We start from the raw sequence: 17,299 nt of genomic DNA, 5'->3' as shown, positions 1-17,299 counted from the left end.
AGGAAAATGATTCGAAATTGTAGCCAGCAAAACATAATCAGCATTTTGTAGTGAATGTTTATGGTGATTAGGTAGTTCTGATGGATCTATTTCCTACAGTTATTTTGTACAATTAAACATAAATCAGTCTGATATGAAGCTCAAGTGGCAGTGGCTGACCCTGACTCCACTTTCCGGATCTAAATGATTGCAGATTAAGAGGCGGTTGGCAGGAGACAGCATAGCCACTGCCGCCCCATCCTGACTCCATTTTGCCCAGAGACAAAGGTGACGACACTTGAATAATTAACAACCACAAATAGAGACTTTAAGCCGCTCTCGCTCTCTGGAGCAGAGGAAGAAAACATAATGTTGTAAGACAGGGATGGCACTCTTGGAAATACCTGCGTTTTGTATTCAAGTTTCAGTATAATTTTAAAATAATTTGTTGGTTTTATACAAGGATACTTCTATATAGCACCCTTTTGCTTACAATGATGCATACTAAACTTTATCAGAAACCGCGCCATTATTGAGAAAAATAAAATAAAATAAATAAAAATGTACTTAAGTTTAAGGTGATGTTTTATTCACTCAAATTTACAACAACAGCACACCATGCTACTTGCTGGCAATGGATGTGCTATAAATGTGTCCCTGCTACATTTTACAGTAAATTATAACTACCATCACTCTGGTATCGCTGGGACATTTATGATTCAGCAGCACAGACTGGACCCGATCAGATTTTCTGTCACTCTCGGTTGGTCTACAGATGGTCTGTACTGGATAACATCTAGTTGCTGGATTTTACCACAGTTTGAGCATGTCGCTGAATCATTGAGTTTTGAGATTGTTTGGTTCATCTGTGGCATTATCTGCTGCAGATACTACGTGCTTATTTATTATTGTGGTGTCTTCAAATTCAGATATACCGCCTCCGGACCATCACACCCCTTGTACACTCTCTCTCTAATTGTCTTTTTTTCATGAGCTTGAGTATGATTTATCTAGCAGGGTGTTCCCTGCTTACACATACACTACCTGTGATGGCAATTTTGTAATGGCAATTTTCCAGTTAAAACATTTACACTGTTATAAAAGTTTTCATTTTCAAAAGAATTATGTAGTTTTAAACTTTCTATTCATTAAAACAATCGCAAAAGTGTCATACTATCCACAAAAATGTTATTATTATAATATATATATATATATATATATATATATATATATATATATATATATGTATATATATATATATATTATTATTTTTTTTTTTTTTTTACTATTTTTAAATAAATAAATGTAACTTTTAACAATCTTACCGATTTCACTTTTCTAAATGGTATTATATACTTGGATAGACACTGATTCATTTAAACTGTACACCCTTTCATTTATCAATTTATTTATAAAATTAATTCTAAAGGAAATAAATGTAATTTAAAAATAATATTGCTAAATGTAATTATCATCAAAGCTCAGTCTAAACTCAAGGCTCGAAGAATGAAGTAAATTTGGAACAGTATAACGTTACAGTACAACATTAACATCTTAACATCATGTCACACTTCAAGTACAGGCACAATCGTTCCGACTTCTCTTAAGAAATGACCCAGAATTAAACATTACATATCAAAGTTGGTAATGGAAGACAAAGAAAATTGTGTAAAACTTTTAGTATTTCATTTAGTCATTTATATGTACAGGCCGACAATAAAATCCAATTAAATTAACTTACAATTTCCATGAATTATCGGTAGCTGTTAGTACATGAATATCATACATTTTAGTGTCTCTCCAAATGTACTGTGTGTGCGCTAGAACCACACTCTAAGTACAAATACTAATGAATAGTAACGAGATCAGGTTGGATTTAGAAAGAAAGAGAAAAAAAGTGTTACAAGGTAGAGTGAGAGGAAGCGAGAAAAGAGAGAATGAAAGAGCAGCATGAGAGCAGAGCAGAAGTTAATTGACTTGAGTCAAAGACAAAAGGTCTAGTATTCAGCACTCTAATAATATCATTGTTTGCTGAAGTACCTGAATACTAGACAGACAAAGGGAGAGATGGAGAGAGATAGGAGGCTCAGTGAACACCTACACACTTAACTCAGAGCTCATCAGAAATACTGTGGTCACCTTGAGGACTCCTCACAGCCCCTCTCTCCGCCTCTTTCCCTGGATCTCCATCTGTTCTCAATCGCAAACATGGCCCATCGGTGGTCGTCTCCCTGCGATCGGCTCCGGTAAAGCGGGAGGTGGGCAGCAGTGAAGCTCAATGAACTGAGTGTCTACTGCTGTGTTGCTCAGTGTTTACAAGCTTGCTTGGTCCGCTGCAGATTTTATTAAATTTTTTTCTTTGAAAAAGGAGGAAAAGAAGCGCTTCACTTCTATCAAGTATCAAATCAAGTGAGACGAGGCAGCTGGGATGCTCTGCATTATAATATCACTCAATGGAATGGGGAACATTAAAAGGCTCTCAGCACTCATATTGCGGTGAGTGGCTATAAGCAAAGATGGGGACTCGTTCAATTACTGGCACAACCACAGGGCTCTCTTTCCAGCGCTGCACCTATACCTTCCCATACCTACTGCATTCACTGTGCTGCATATTTCATTTATATTACATAGCATAAACACACAAGCAAATAGGGCGTTAACGGGACAGTTCACATAAACATGAAATGGTCATCATTTACTCACCCTTATGTCTTTCCAAACCTGGATGCTGTTATTATTATTATTATTATTATTATGCTCACTAAGACATCATTTATTTGATCAAAAAACAGTAAAAACAGCAATTTTGTGAAATATTATTACCACTTAAAATAACTATTGTCTATTTTATTATATTTTAAAATGTCATTTATTCCTGAAAAGTCAAGTTTTCAGAATAACAGTCTTCAAGTGTCACACGGTCCTTCAGAAATCATTCTAATATGATGACAGTGATACTAATAAATATTTTTGCGGAAACCGCAATGCATTATTTTACCCTATAACCTTACCCTAAGATAGTGCTCACCAAAAATGTTTTTATATGGAAAACAACTACATAAATATTCTTAAAAAAATTGTTCTTTTGTGATCCACTGAAAAATAACAACATACTGTATAGTTTGGATCAACATACAGGTGAGTACAGTAAATAATGAACACTTCTGGGTGAACTATTCCTTTAGGAGTCATATGCTTTCAGGGTCAGAGTGGATATGTCACAGGCAATGGTATAGCAGTATCCGTCCCTTAGGAGACAGGAACGCTGCAAGGAAGCCTCTCTATATGCTGCCCTTCAGTTGTACAAGGCTAGAGCTCAGGGCTGGCAGGGTATTTTTACTCCACTGCTTACGAGTGCAATACCCTCCTGACGCGTACAAAAATGCCTGGCAAAGTTCAAGCGATTATATAGAGGCGAGCGCTTCGGAGCAAGAGATTGGTCTCACCGTGTTAGCCGCTTATTCTGCATTGAAACAGCAGGTAAATTATAGATCCTTGTGGCCGGCGACTTAAATATTTATGAGGGTAAGACAACAACAATGGGTTGACAGCATAGGATCGCCGTGAACGTTTCATCTCTGAAAATCAGGTGAGACGAATACAGGAAGGAGAAAGGGTAAAGCTGCCATGCTACTGTGTAATTGTGCTATTATACCTCAGCAGCAAGCCTACAGTGAAACCCAGCTGTGCCTTTGTGCCTTCTAAGTACACAGTTTATTCAATGGGGTATTTTCTGTGAATCAGTGTGAAAATGGGTTCACCGTCAGTAGAAAACATGGGATTAGCACTTTTATAAGGGCCCCTGGAATCTGCGGCGTGCCTCTTTTGTGAAGAGAGGAGGAGAACAACACAACCAGGGCAAGAGATTTGATTTGTCACAGTGAATACCTCCAAAACACACACACACAGATGCATTCACAAAAGAAACAAACACCGTGTCTGCGGGGTTCAGAGAGAATGATTCCATTGTTATAAAGTTAACAGCACTGTGAAATGAAATTGATGCAGCACTAGCAGGCAAAACGCCACGTTCAGGGTATTTAAATGAACCTGGCGTTTATGAGTAACAGAAGGCCATGAATGGAGTGAATTTTAATCAGCCGAGTGCGAGCGTGCCACACATTTGTCTCGGGCGTGTGTAAAGTTAACTACATCTGTCTGCATTCGGCAGTGATGACAAGCCTTGGGTTCTCCCCGTCTGTAAATAATGCATGCTGCACGGTGTGATATCTAAATGCTTGTTTCTCCCTCACACCTGGATGGAGCCATGTGGTAAAATGCGGCGAAAGGTTGTAGAGGCTAATCGTCTGAGCCACTATATTAATTACCCTGCAGCAGAGCTTGTGCATGGCGGCCTGGTCACTGCTAGAGCTGGATTTCTGCTGTAATTCTCAATTAGGAAGCAACTCGGCGCGCGTCTGCACACACATACACATTGTGTTCCCAAATGCAAATTGTCGGGCCAGCTTTCCCAGCAGGGAAAGACAAAGGGTAAGAAGAACATAATAACATTTTGCCCTTTTTCAATCCCTCTCCTCCCACTGTTTCAGTCTCTTTCTCTCTCGCTTTCTGCGATTAAGCTAGTCTGCTGCTGCCTCGTCTCTTGCACACAGGCAATGGTGATTAGGGCTTCATAGACTTCTGTGCTTTGAATGGTGGCAAGAAGAAAGAGCATGATATACAACACAAATAGGAATATCAGAGCGACAATGGCAATTTAATTCTATGCATATCATGTTAGCAACATCCAATCTACACAATCGCCCAGAACCCCTGTGCAATCAGCACAAGAGCTGATTATAACACCTGTTCATGCTGCCACGCATCTGCCAATAGAGGCACTGTGGCCATACATACTGTATAGTTATTCAGCATAAGGATCCTTTCCCAGAGCACAATGGTGTCTGAAAGAGGCATCACTGAGTGGAAATGGATGCTCACAGCACACAGCTCAGCGGGGAGATGGGCTGACTTAGCAGCGACTGTGAGGAAATCGATACCAGCGTTGAAATAACCCCGTTGATACGCATATTCATTCAAACTAATGCAAGGGGCAAAATTCCACTCAGGCGCTGGTGTTCACTCTGTGTCTGACTTTATAAAAGTCCACTGATATGGCACCACTCCAATCAGGTACTTATTCAGTTTAATACAAAGGATGATGTTTTTTATTGCCTTATCACACCTGGACTAAACAGAACAAAAAAAACTAAACAAAAAAACAACAACAACGAAGAGTAAACTAAACTAAAAACAGAGCAAGGCAAAGCAAAGCAAAAAAAAAAAAAAAACTAAAAAAAAAAAAAAACTACAACAACAAAGCAACAAACCTAGCAAAGCAATTCAATGGTAAAGGCTTCATATTGTAGGTGTCTTTATAACACTTAAAATAAACATAATAAATTAATAAATGTTTATATATTACTTTTTAATGAAAACTTAATACAAAGATTTAAGAAATTACATACCGTATACAATACTGTATGTTATTTATTTGCTACTCTAATATGACAAATGACATAAAGCAACCAAATATATAATGTTGTTATTAATTATAATAATAACATGACCAAAGTGAGTGTTATTTAATTTTGTAATTGTTTTCCAAACGGTGTTAAACATTCTGTTTCAATAATTATTCCAATTTCTTCTCCAAAAATGTCACAAGTAACACATGCTCAGCATCAAAGTCACTGTTATAGGCCATTCAATACGCGAGATACACACAACTTGACTTGTTTTCATTTTTCTCTCAACATTATCAATAGCTTGACTCTTTCACTTGAACCAAGCCATCTGATGTACAGAGAAAGCCATCTGATGTACAGAGAAAGCCGGGAGAGCAATTTCCTCTAATTACAAAGATGGACTTTACTGAGTGGTTCTGTATTTTCACAGTAGAAAAGTCCATGATATCATAAGAGTGACTAAGGGAGCACTCACACTCTCAGTTATATCGTTATTATCCTTCTTCCTCTCCTTTCCTCTGCGTCTGAGCCACACAGAGCAAATGTTCTACAGCACAAAGCTTTTCTTCTGGACTAAAATATCACTGCACCAGGAAAAGGAGCCAGATGGCACTGCACCAGCGCTGGGATAAGCACAGCTTTCTTAGTCTGCCTTTCATACCCATACATCTGAGTGCGTATGTGTGTGTGTGTGTGTGCAAGAGTATATGAGATTTACAGCTGCTCTATACAGCGGCGGGAGTAATGAACAAAATTTACTGTTACAGATCGTCGGCAGTGATGCACACAATGCTCTGCCGTAATTTTACATTAACTAACACCAGATTCTCCCTGCAACAGAGTGGGAGATGTGTCGGATCTGATACTTGCATTGAGATCGAGCCGACAACGGTCACCGAAACCTCATTCTACTTTTAGTCCGTGTTCGAGAAACAATCTGTTGCTGCATTCACAGTTACGCCACCCAAACGTTCCCTCGGTATAAGCCTTTCAGCTGGAGGCGGGAGGCAGATGAGCAGCATTGGCGCTTGATCCCAAGCCAAGAGCTTCAATATTTCATCTCCAATCATTTTTGATTCTTTTGAAAAGAGGAGGCTGCTGTCAAGAAATCTCTGTTCCCCCAACTGACAGAGATGACACGGGCAGGCTTGAGAAGAGAGCAGTGAAAGAGAGTATGAAATTTCACTTCCACATTAAAAAGCTTTGAAAGATGCTTTCTTTCAGGAGCCGAGTGCTTTAATTAAATTACACTGTACGGCTGCATCATTCATCTCATTACTTTGTATTTATAATCCTGCTTAACTTGCCAACAAATTGAAAAACAATCTTCAAACTGCTCTTAAGAGTAATTATGAAAAATAATATTTTACTAACGCTGATTTTGTTTTTAAATTCCTCTTTGCACTGCCCTAGACATGCCGTTTACAGAAGAGTTTGTGAGTAAATAGAGGCAGTTTAATGGGGGCAAAAACAGGAGGATTATTTAGACGGCAAGACCAGAACAGTACGGTTAGATTAAATCCCAGGCCATGACTGTGATTAGAGATTAAATTGATCCCTGTCCATCTGTTAGGAATGTAGTTATGGTCACGGACAAGAGCCGAACTCACTTTCTCCATATGCAACTTTCCTCATAAACAGGAAGTACTGAATATGCAGTCATTTTGCAACACTTTTCCAGAAGGATTACTGCTTGGCCAGCTTCACATTAGTGTTCCTCTTACACTGCGATTACTGGGGAATCCTTACAATCTTTACAATTGCAATTGTATATATCTGAACTGAAAAAAATAGCTGGTCTTATTAAATTCAAAAATATTATTTAACATCACTGAATCAACCTAAATTATTTTTTATTTAAATCTCATTCTAATCAGGTAGACAGTTGCATGTTAACACTTTGTGCAGTGTGTATATACAGATTTGTTTTACTATAGTAATCACAGTATTCATTATTTATACTTATCTGTAGTAAAGTGTTACCACAGTACTGAAAAGTTTCCAGAGGCAACATTACAGATGCAAACACTTTCTAAGCACATAATCAAAACACACATTGGTAAGGGTGACAGGGTAGTTACCAAGTTTTTGTTGCCGTTCTTGCAGAGGGGACCTCGGAAAACTCCCTTGATGTTTCGAAAGTGTCCATTGCTGAGGTGTGTGGAGCTGATGACAATGTAGTAACACGCCATGGGGAACCCGAAGCTTCCATGCACAGAGTCCAGCCAGGAGAGAGAAAAACAAGTCCACCCAACAAGCCTTTTCTTTTGTTTCTCTGTTTCAGATGAAAGGCACAAGCTCACTTTCCCTCAGTCAGGAACGGAGTGAGCGTGTTCCTTCATCCTCTTGGATCCTCAAACATCGGTCATTTCTCATTACTCAGTCTGTTACAGTCACTTTGTGGGCTTTTTCTGACGTGCCTCTGCTTCTTATAGTAGCCTCAAGCAATGCGTTATCCTGCTCTCTCCTCTTCTGTGCAAAGGCAAAGAGAGTAATGCGGAGCTGCTCTTTCCTCTTCCTCAGTCTCGGCTCTCTGCGCTGGGCTGAAGTGTGTCTGGGCTGAGTCTCTTGCACGTTGCGCAAGTGATACGCACTAGTGAGAGAGCTCCGCTGGGTCTGGCAATGGAAAGCATGGTGTTATAGCGTGCCGTGCGTTGCCGGTCCAGTGAACGGGGCCAATGGCGAACAAGCCCCTGGTCTGATGGTGAGGACTGGGATGAGAATTGCATCTGTCACATGCTGCTCTTCCAGATCCACTGAGTCAGCCTCTACTCTCTCTAGCCAACCAGGATTCAGCATCTTTTTCCTCTCACACACCCCCTCTCTCTCCCTCATTAGTCCTCTCTCTCCCTTTCGCTCGTGAGTGCGTTCTTTCTCGGGAAGGAGCTGAGGCAGCAGTCAGGAGCAGGTAAAGGCAGGCTGAGGCGCTGAGAGAGACGACTCGGTATGTGTTACATGCCCTATCATCCATCTTTTATCAGGTTAATGTGTTCGAGAGTTGCCATAAAAATTTTTTTATGTTATACGGACACAGACACATGCAAATCAAAAGTCTCAGCTGGTACAGTTTACAGGCATTGGGTATTTCCTAATGAGAAAGTATAGAAATTCATAAAGCCACTATAATGATAATTTACATGATGATATGACAGAACTGAAGATTCATGACTTCTTTATGAAGAAAATTGCATTATAGATGCTAACTGAAGAAAGATCAAACAGCAATTTTTAACTCATTTTATTTTAATGAAGTCTGAAAAAAAAAAAAAAAAAAAAGCTTCAAAACACAGCCGCGCTTGAGAATTGGGAATTCTGGGTTAGAGTTCTCTGGATGCATTCATTGTATGCCTATTTAAGGACAACACTGACTTCAGCACTAAACAGAAAGAAAGAAAGAACCGTACAAGCTTCTACAGAGCATGTGGCTGCATGAAACATGCCAGAGAGAGAGAGAGAGAGTTCCCTTCCCACCCCCCAATTTTAGAAGAGCAATAATGCCTCGTAACTAAGCAACGCAGTTTCTGAATCAATTCTAAATTGCATACAGTAGGAGATGCAGATGTAAGGGGCAAGACAAGTGGGTTCACACATGTACAAATGTGTAAAAATGTGTCTCTCAATACGTTAAGAGACATTGTAACTGGTAACTTTGCAATAATTATTAAAAAATACATAATAAAACGATAGGAAATGTAATTTGTCAATTATATTAATGAAAACTACTGCGACAGGAAGACGTCTTGGCATGTTTGAGACTGCAGCATAATTGAGCAGACTGAAAGACAGATATCTTGGAAATCGCTGTGACCAACTGCCAATTAAAATGAACCATCAGGGGATGATTTAAAATGGGAGAACAAATGCTGTTATTCATTTCATAAGTGTTTGAACCTGCTCTTGAAAATGATTCTTTCAATATAGAAATTCAGGTAACACTTTATTATAGGGTCCAATTCACACTAATAACTAGTTGCTTATTAACATGTCTATTATTAACATATTGGCTGTTTATTAGTGCTTATAAAGTACATATAATGCATAACATCCATAATCCTACCCAATACCCTAAACTTAACAACTACTTCATAAATATTAATAAGCAGCAAATAAGGAGTTAACTGAGGCAAAAGTCATAGTTAATGGTTAGTTAATAATGAGAACTGGACCGTAAAATAAATTGTGACCGAAAGTCAATATATCCTTTTGAAAATCGGTCCTGGTTTACTTTGAAACAGTGGCCATGTAGTATTTTGTATACTTCATAATCATGTAGTAATATGTATTAAATAAAAAATATTTAATTAATTTAAATAATATTTAATTAGATAAAAACACATTCCGGAATATGCCATAAAATTTTGAAAATAAAAAACTGACATTACTAAATCATTACTATATATATATATATATATATATATATATATATATATATATATATATATATATATATATATATATATATATATATACACAATACTGCACAAAAAAACATTTTTTTGATTAGCAAAAGATTAATGATTTTTAGATTGCCTACAAAAATGCTTAAACAAATCATTATTCATTATTTAACTAAATGCATTTATTGACCACTAAATCATTAGGTTTATAATGGGTGTGGTGTGGACTATTTCACTGAGAGAAAACATCAAATGCATTTCCGATAAAACGAAGCATCACTTCCCTTAACCAGGCGATAATTGCAACCACAAGAAGACCATTATTAGTAAACTAATGGAAACAATGTTGCATGGACTGCTTTACCTTGCAGCAACAGCCCGGTCTTGTGGAGAGGAATATCACTGAATAATAACTGCAACCGCAGGGAAGAGGAGGAAGAAAGTTTTCCTCAGAACTGCTATAGTTTGACCTGTCAGCTGTCAGGGAGATTTGTTCCAAGTGAAAAGCTCCACTTCGCTTGTGCTATCGGTGTGGTCATGCAGCATACAGTGGTATTCAGTTAAGGGCATGCACATAAGGCAGATTGGGCCCCTGTTTCCATCTGTCTTTCTGTCAATACTCATTGAGCTGCCCACCAACCTCTGCAGTTCAAGACAATGCGCAACCACTAAAGGCTTTAGAAATAACTTGCGTGTGGGTGGTTCGATTCTTCTCAGAAAACAATGTTAATATATTCTGCAATCAGCATACTTATGATGACTATATCTTGGAAAGCAGGATGTGCCTGTTCATTATCAACAACCTGCAGTAAAAGGTGTTGTCGTTTTTGAACATCAACTATACAGACACAATCCAAAGTAATTTCTCTCAGTTACTCCTCAACAAAGACAGCTACACTGCCAAATCTTGTAACTACAGTGCTGTTTCATGGTCTGATGATAAAGCGCAGTTGTTGGAAAGGACAGGCTTTGTTCTTTATAATAATGGCATTCAGATCTGAACAATGAGCCGAGTGCACAAACACAAAATTAGCTTTGACTGATTGCTACCTGTGCGATCGCCTCAGTGCTGCCTCCCACCCAACATGCATGACATTTCATTAACCAGAAAATTACAAAACCCCATTATTTTTATGTAATATGCAGCCATGCATGCAACAATTTTCATCTTATGTGTTAACACATAAGAGTTGTGAACATGGCAATTAAACAGATCTGCTGTCATCGTCCCCTGCATGATTCAGATGTAGCAGGAAAGTTTTTGCCAGCATGACAGAAAACTTTCAACAGAAGTGGTGTTAGAAGAACAGAATGTCTGCTGAGAGGTTCATATTCTAGATTTTAATAGACTTGAGGGACGTACTGTATGTAGACGTGGATTAAACCAGAGGTGTCACTTTATTCTATTTTTACTCTACGTATTTATACAAAAATGCTGTTTATAACTCACTAAAAGATTTTATATTACAACCTCTATATAAAATAAAGATAATCTTCCACTGCATTCTACTAGTGAAGAAATTATTTTAAATTCAATAAATCAATTCTACTGAATCAGTTACATGAATCACTAAAATGATTAGTTCTGATTCATTCACTGATTCTTTGTTCCTAAGTGTGTTCCCCGAAGTCTCCCTTAGGATGCTTCTTAACACGCTGCCTCTTACGTCTGACGTTACAAGAGCGCTGTCCTGAGTAAAGGTGCTGAATTAGTTGGTATCGATTGCTCAGGAATCGATTTTCCACTTCACGCGAAGGTGCATTACAGCATTAAGAAAGACAACACGTTCTATGCAAATGAACATTCCTCAAATTATTACAGTAACATTTATTTTAACATAAGCCCTATTCGGACGGGACTAGTTTTACAGGGGGTCGTTAGAGAAATCTGCGTTTCACAGACGTACTTGGTGATTTTAATCCCGTCCTAATCTGCCACGTCTGTGTTTTTCTCACACAACCTCTGTGATAATTCCAGAGCAAATTACCTACTGTTTTTCAGCAAACTCAGTGATCCTCTGAGAAAACTAATCCCGTCCGAATGCGAATGTCTATGATTGCCGGTGATATTTTATTTCACAACGCATTTCCTTGTGTTTTTTGGCCAACATGAATTACCGTAGATGCTCTTACAGCGCGGATGTTTGATATATTTGCTTAGCGGCAAATAAATAATAAAAAAAATAATAATAATAAAATCAAGAGCAAGATCACGTAAACTGTTAATATCGTCTATTGTAATATCAGCATCAGGTAGGATTACTCACGTTCATTTATGCACTCAGTTACATAGTGTTTTAATTACATATGTACCTTTATGAAAATTAAACATACGGCAGGTTTAGCCTACTACACACACACACACACACACACACACACACACACAAAGGAAAACAAGTTAAACTAAAGGAACCACACATTAACATGGTTTTGCTATACTAGCCATTTAGTATTTATTTTGTAATAATACTAATGGCAATCATTCTGAATGAATTAAATGCATTCATACAGAGCGCATGATCTCTGTGACGCCCAGATGCACAAAACAGACCCTCCCACCTCTGTAAAAAACACGGAGATGTTAGTCCCGTCCGAATTGGTACATGAAAATCGCAGGCATCAGGTGGTAAGAATCGAAACTCAAACGTAGTTTAGAAAACTAGTCCCGTCCAAATAGGGCTATAGTTTAAGTTATCAGTAGAATATAGACTATAAATTAAATTATCAAATGGTCAGTAATATGTTCACACGGTATGTTGTGACGGATAAACCGGGTATCCCTCGCTAATCATCCACCCTCCTTATCCCGTTGTGCCACTTGTGCCGCTTCTTGACATGGGTTTAACGATTTATAAAAATTATATAATACACTTTTATATTAATGGTAAGGTACAATCTGAATTGATTGGCAAGCAGCTGCAGTTACTTCTGTTTAATGCGGTATTGATTGCCATTGGTTAATGTTTTCAATAAAAAGCAACCCATCTACAATGAACAGAGAGAGAGAGTTAGATACAGAATATGCTGGGGAAGCAACGTAAAAAAGGGCACCAAGCCTCTCTTCAGAGGAACTTGAAGTGTTGCTGGACCTTGCCACCAGGTCTTGATTAGGCCGTAGCTCTCTCCCACGACCTCGATGAAGCTCTCTGTAGCAAAAAAAATAAAAAAAAAAATAATTAAAATTAGTGCTGCAAGCAGCTGGACTTCAGGGCTTTAAGCTAAATTCCGCCGCATTAGCCTGGCTCTGAGAAGGTCCAGCTGTCTTGGGAGGTAATTTTTTTTTTTCATATATTGCCACATCAGGCAAAATGTCAAAAGGGCTTAAGTTTTGCCAAATAAAAAAATTGACATGGACTAAACGGCCGTCTTTGATTCAATACAAGGACACGTTGGATCGCTGCCATAGTTGGTAACTTACTGGACACCACCATGCTTACCCATTTATAGATCTTAGCCATTTAGAGCCAAATTGTTTGCCAGATTTTCATTATCAAAAGTGATTGCCAATTCGCTTTAATTACATTACAAAATAGCATAGGCTAATTACAGTACCACCATATTAGTTCTGATACCACATAAAGTTAACTTCATAAATAGGCCTTTATCCATTGCGAACATAATTTATTATCTTAAAGATAAGAGTCTTAAAATGTCCATAACATAAAATCATTGTTGAGCTACAATATTGTCAACATACAATTTTGACCTCAAAATTTCAAAAAAATACTGCTGCACAGTGGCGTTTTGAGCTCTAACAATGCTGAGAGAGAGCTTACGAATGGTCCAGACCAACCTTACGAAAGTGTGACTTACAAAATATATACTTAGCGTATGAACGTGTCGGGAATCGTGCCATAAGGTTAAGAGGGAGGTTAAGGAATAGGTTAATAACTACTTAGCGATAAGAACGTTTTGGGGAACCGGGCCCTGGTTGTTTTTGGAAATTGGTGCATAAAATAAAGCTGCTCTTTTGTTTCATTAAGTGTTACTGAAGTTTAACAATTTTAAGAGTATAGACCTATAATTCATTGTAGGCTATAATAGACCTGTCTTAAAAGACATTTATAAAACATTTTCAGTGAGGAGTAGCCTAAGCTAATAGCCTTATTTTTTTATTTTCCTCACAGGCTGAAAGTCACTGCATGTCAGTTATGTGGTGATGCGCTGTTAAATTGTTTTAAAGCAAATTAGCCCACCAGGGTGGTGCCGAAGACCACCACAGTGGGATCAGAAGACAACACTGGACACTGGAGATGAGAGATCCAAGAGCAATGTTTTTTGGGTAATCCAAAAATCTAAATCCAAAACAAGCAGGGGGTCAAAACCATGAAATCAGTCAGGAACAAAACAAACATGAAACAAGAAACTGGGAACGCGAGGAAACTGGGTGATGGAAAAGAAGGACTCCATGACACAGACAGAAAACAGACTGGTTTATATAGACAGGATAATGATGATAAAAGTGAAGACAGCTGCAATTAACAGGTGTGCAATTACCGTTATGAAGGGACAAGGCTTTGTGGGAAATGTAGTGCCTGCGGTGAGGAACCTATGGGGAAGTGAGACCACTAGTGGACACCCAGGGAAACACAGACCAGACACCGTGACATTGCAGCAGAGACGTGGAGAGACTCTGGTAGGTCTGTGGTGTTTTGACTGGATTCAGGAAGATCAACGGTGACATGACTCTGCTCATGAAGACCAATGGTGACTTGACTTTGCTCATGAAGATCATTGGTGACTTGACTTTGCTCATGAAGACCATTGGTGACTTGACCTTGCTCATGAAGATCAATGGTGACTTGCATTTGCTCATGAAGATCAATGGTGACTTGCCTTTGTTCATGAAGATCAACTGTGACTTGCCTTTGCGCATGAAGATCAACGGTGACTTGCCCTTGCTCATGAAGATAGTCGGTGACTTGACTCTGCCCATGGGCTGGTGGCCATCTTGCATAGTGGCACTGGGCTGGCGGCAATCTTGTGCAGTGGTGCTGGGCTGGCAGTCCTCCTGTCTGTAAACCACTGTCTAGAGTCGGCCATCCCATCTGGAGAGACAGGTGTGGCTGGGGTATCCCACTGAGACCGATGTTGCAGTTACAGGATGAATCCCCAAAAATGTTTCTTGTGAAGCCAATAAGGAAGTAGCTAAAACTGCAATTCATTGACTGGCCGCTTGAGGCAGGCTGCAAAAGGTAGTCAGTCCCATAGTCTTCCCATGTTAAAATGTCCCACTTTACAACAGGAAAAAACAGCAAGTTTAAAGCCTGGTGAAAAAAATGATTTTGGTCTAAATAGCTAATTTTGTCCTTCAGGACAACTGTGGGGGTGTGAATTTTTGTATTACTTATCGTTTAAATTAAATTAAGATTTAAAGTTCTGCATAATTAAGGACATGGCCACTTGAGTGGCAGGTGGATTGACACTGGTGACACTGTCGTCGCGCTAGGTCCGATCTCAAATCGGGGATATCCAACATGTTGGATTTATTTGGCCCGATTTCTTCTCGTGTGTGGTGTCCCCCGAGGACAAACAATCACGCAGCCTGTGGACTGTGGCGTGTAGCCAATCAGAAAGCGAGGTGACGAGGCGGTGAGTAAGAACAGGGAAACAAAATCAAAACAGCCGGCGTATATAATATAACAAATACAAATAAAGTCGATGGGCATAACTACATCCACAACTGCAGTCCACCAGAGTACATGGAAACGAATATATGAACGTTTATTCCAACGGTAATTAATCTGTGTAGTACGTAACAACATTTCTATGAGATAAAACAACAACTTCCATATCATGATGTAGCAAGTATAGTCCATGCTCGCGTTGTCTCCACTTCTTTGACCATCACCTTTTCTTGTTTTTCTTATGTTTTTTTTCCGTTAAAAACAAAGCACAAACTATGGCCACTGCATCCTCTTTGTCCGCCATGATTGTTTACTCTGAAGTCACGTTTGATATTGAGGGATTTAGTGAGATTTCCCGTCTGACCTGGGAATTCTCGGGAGTCAAATCGGTTCGTGTGTGATGTGTTGATATTGCCGTGTGGCTGCACACCACACACAGAACGACCAAAACTGTTAGACCCGTGATTTTTTATCGCCGTCTGTGGGGTCTCTCAGGTTTGGAAAATCGGCGGACAATTTTAAAATCGTCCCGTGTGAACCAGGCCTTAGGGAATGTGTGCCTCCTTGTTTGGATTCTGGAATATGGCGGTACGAAGGCAGCTATGTTCTCTCCTAGCTTGGGTTCCCCTTGGCACAAGCTCTCTCAGGCAAGCACTGAAGTCTCTGTCATGTCTTTAGCCTTATCTGAGAGAACTGCTATTTGAGGATAGTTGTGTCCAGCCCTGGATGTTTTGGCCACAGCTTCCATCAGGCTTTGATCTCGGGCTGATGATGTTTGTGTTCACTCTTAGCGATTTACTTACGGATTGTCCGGATCTCCCTCTTGTGAGCTCCTTGTCAATCACACTGTGCTTTGCTGGCCTACTGTGGGACTGACATGGACTGGAGGCCTCCTTAGTATAGCCATCTGACTGTGGTTATACATCAGCCATTGTTATGGCAGGACAGGCTTTCTTGAATACAGCTATTTGAGGCTAGCTGTGTCTTACTGGAAGTTGTGGTGAGCTCTCTCTTGGAGTGATCCCTTTTCCTAGAGCCTAGCTATCTGAGGAGTGCTAGCTCAGTGATTGCTCCCATGCTTAGGGTTTTAAGTAAATAGCCCATTCTCTATGGTCTCGGTAGTCTCAGTTGGTCCTCCTTATGGTAGCCCCTTCCAAGGTACTTAGCTAACTGATGGTATCTATGTGCTAGCTCTGTGATTGCTCCCCTGCTTAAGGTTAAGTAGTGGTCTCTTTAAGCCCTTGCCTAGACAGTGCTGTCTCCCCTGCTAGGGTTGTAAGTAGATAGCCCACTCTTTGTGGTCTGGTCAGCTTTGCTGGAAGGGTTTGCCTGCTATTTAGACTAGCTGTGTATGGTTATTCTGGTCTTCATAAGATGTTTAAGACATAGCTACCAGTCCGGAATTTCCAGGGGTCCTCACGCCGTGAAGAACACCAAGTGACGAAGAGGTTCCACTTCAAAGCATAAGCATGTCTGGTGGACATGGCTCTAGCTGAAGTGATGGTAGCTACCACCTGTGGTGGCAAGGTACCTAAACCTTCCGTGACCTGTCCAGAACCCACACATGTAGGTTGCACAGATCGGGACGTGGGTGCCAGAGGGTGCCCCGTCTCTGAGAAAGAAGGTCCCTCCTCAGAGGATTTGGCCAGGGAGGGGCTGTCGCGAGGAGTACAAATTAGGGGAACCAGTTTTGGCTGGGCCAAAAAGGCGCAACCATCTGGACCTGCTCCTCATCCTCCCTGATCTTGCACAACGTCTGTGCAAGAAGGCTCACTGGAGGAAACGCATACTTGCGCAGGCCCAGCGATCAGCTGTGTGCCTGGGCGTC

At 39.8% G+C, this 17,299-nt stretch overlaps 1 protein-coding gene across 1 annotated transcript in view; it reads right to left on the bottom strand.

The window, feature by feature from the left end:
* Nucleotides 1–8,179, bottom strand: part of znf804a (zinc finger protein 804A) — a 48,961-nt gene extending 40,782 nt beyond the window's left edge. Inside the window, exon 1 of the mRNA XM_052564810.1 lies at nt 7,529–8,179. Coding sequence (XP_052420770.1) covers nt 7,529–7,639 — 111 coding nt within the window. The 5' untranslated portion in view covers nt 7,640–8,179. The remainder of the gene's footprint in view (nt 1–7,528) is intronic.
* Nucleotides 8,180–17,299: the final 9,120 nt, after the last annotated feature.

Source organism: Carassius gibelio, chromosome B9 (assembly GCF_023724105.1).
Source record: "Carassius gibelio isolate Cgi1373 ecotype wild population from Czech Republic chromosome B9, carGib1.2-hapl.c, whole genome shotgun sequence".
Taxonomy (NCBI): Eukaryota; Metazoa; Chordata; class Actinopteri; order Cypriniformes; family Cyprinidae; genus Carassius; species Carassius gibelio.
The sequence above is the reverse complement of the archived record's forward strand: the minus strand, read 5'-3'. Positions and strand labels throughout refer to the sequence as shown.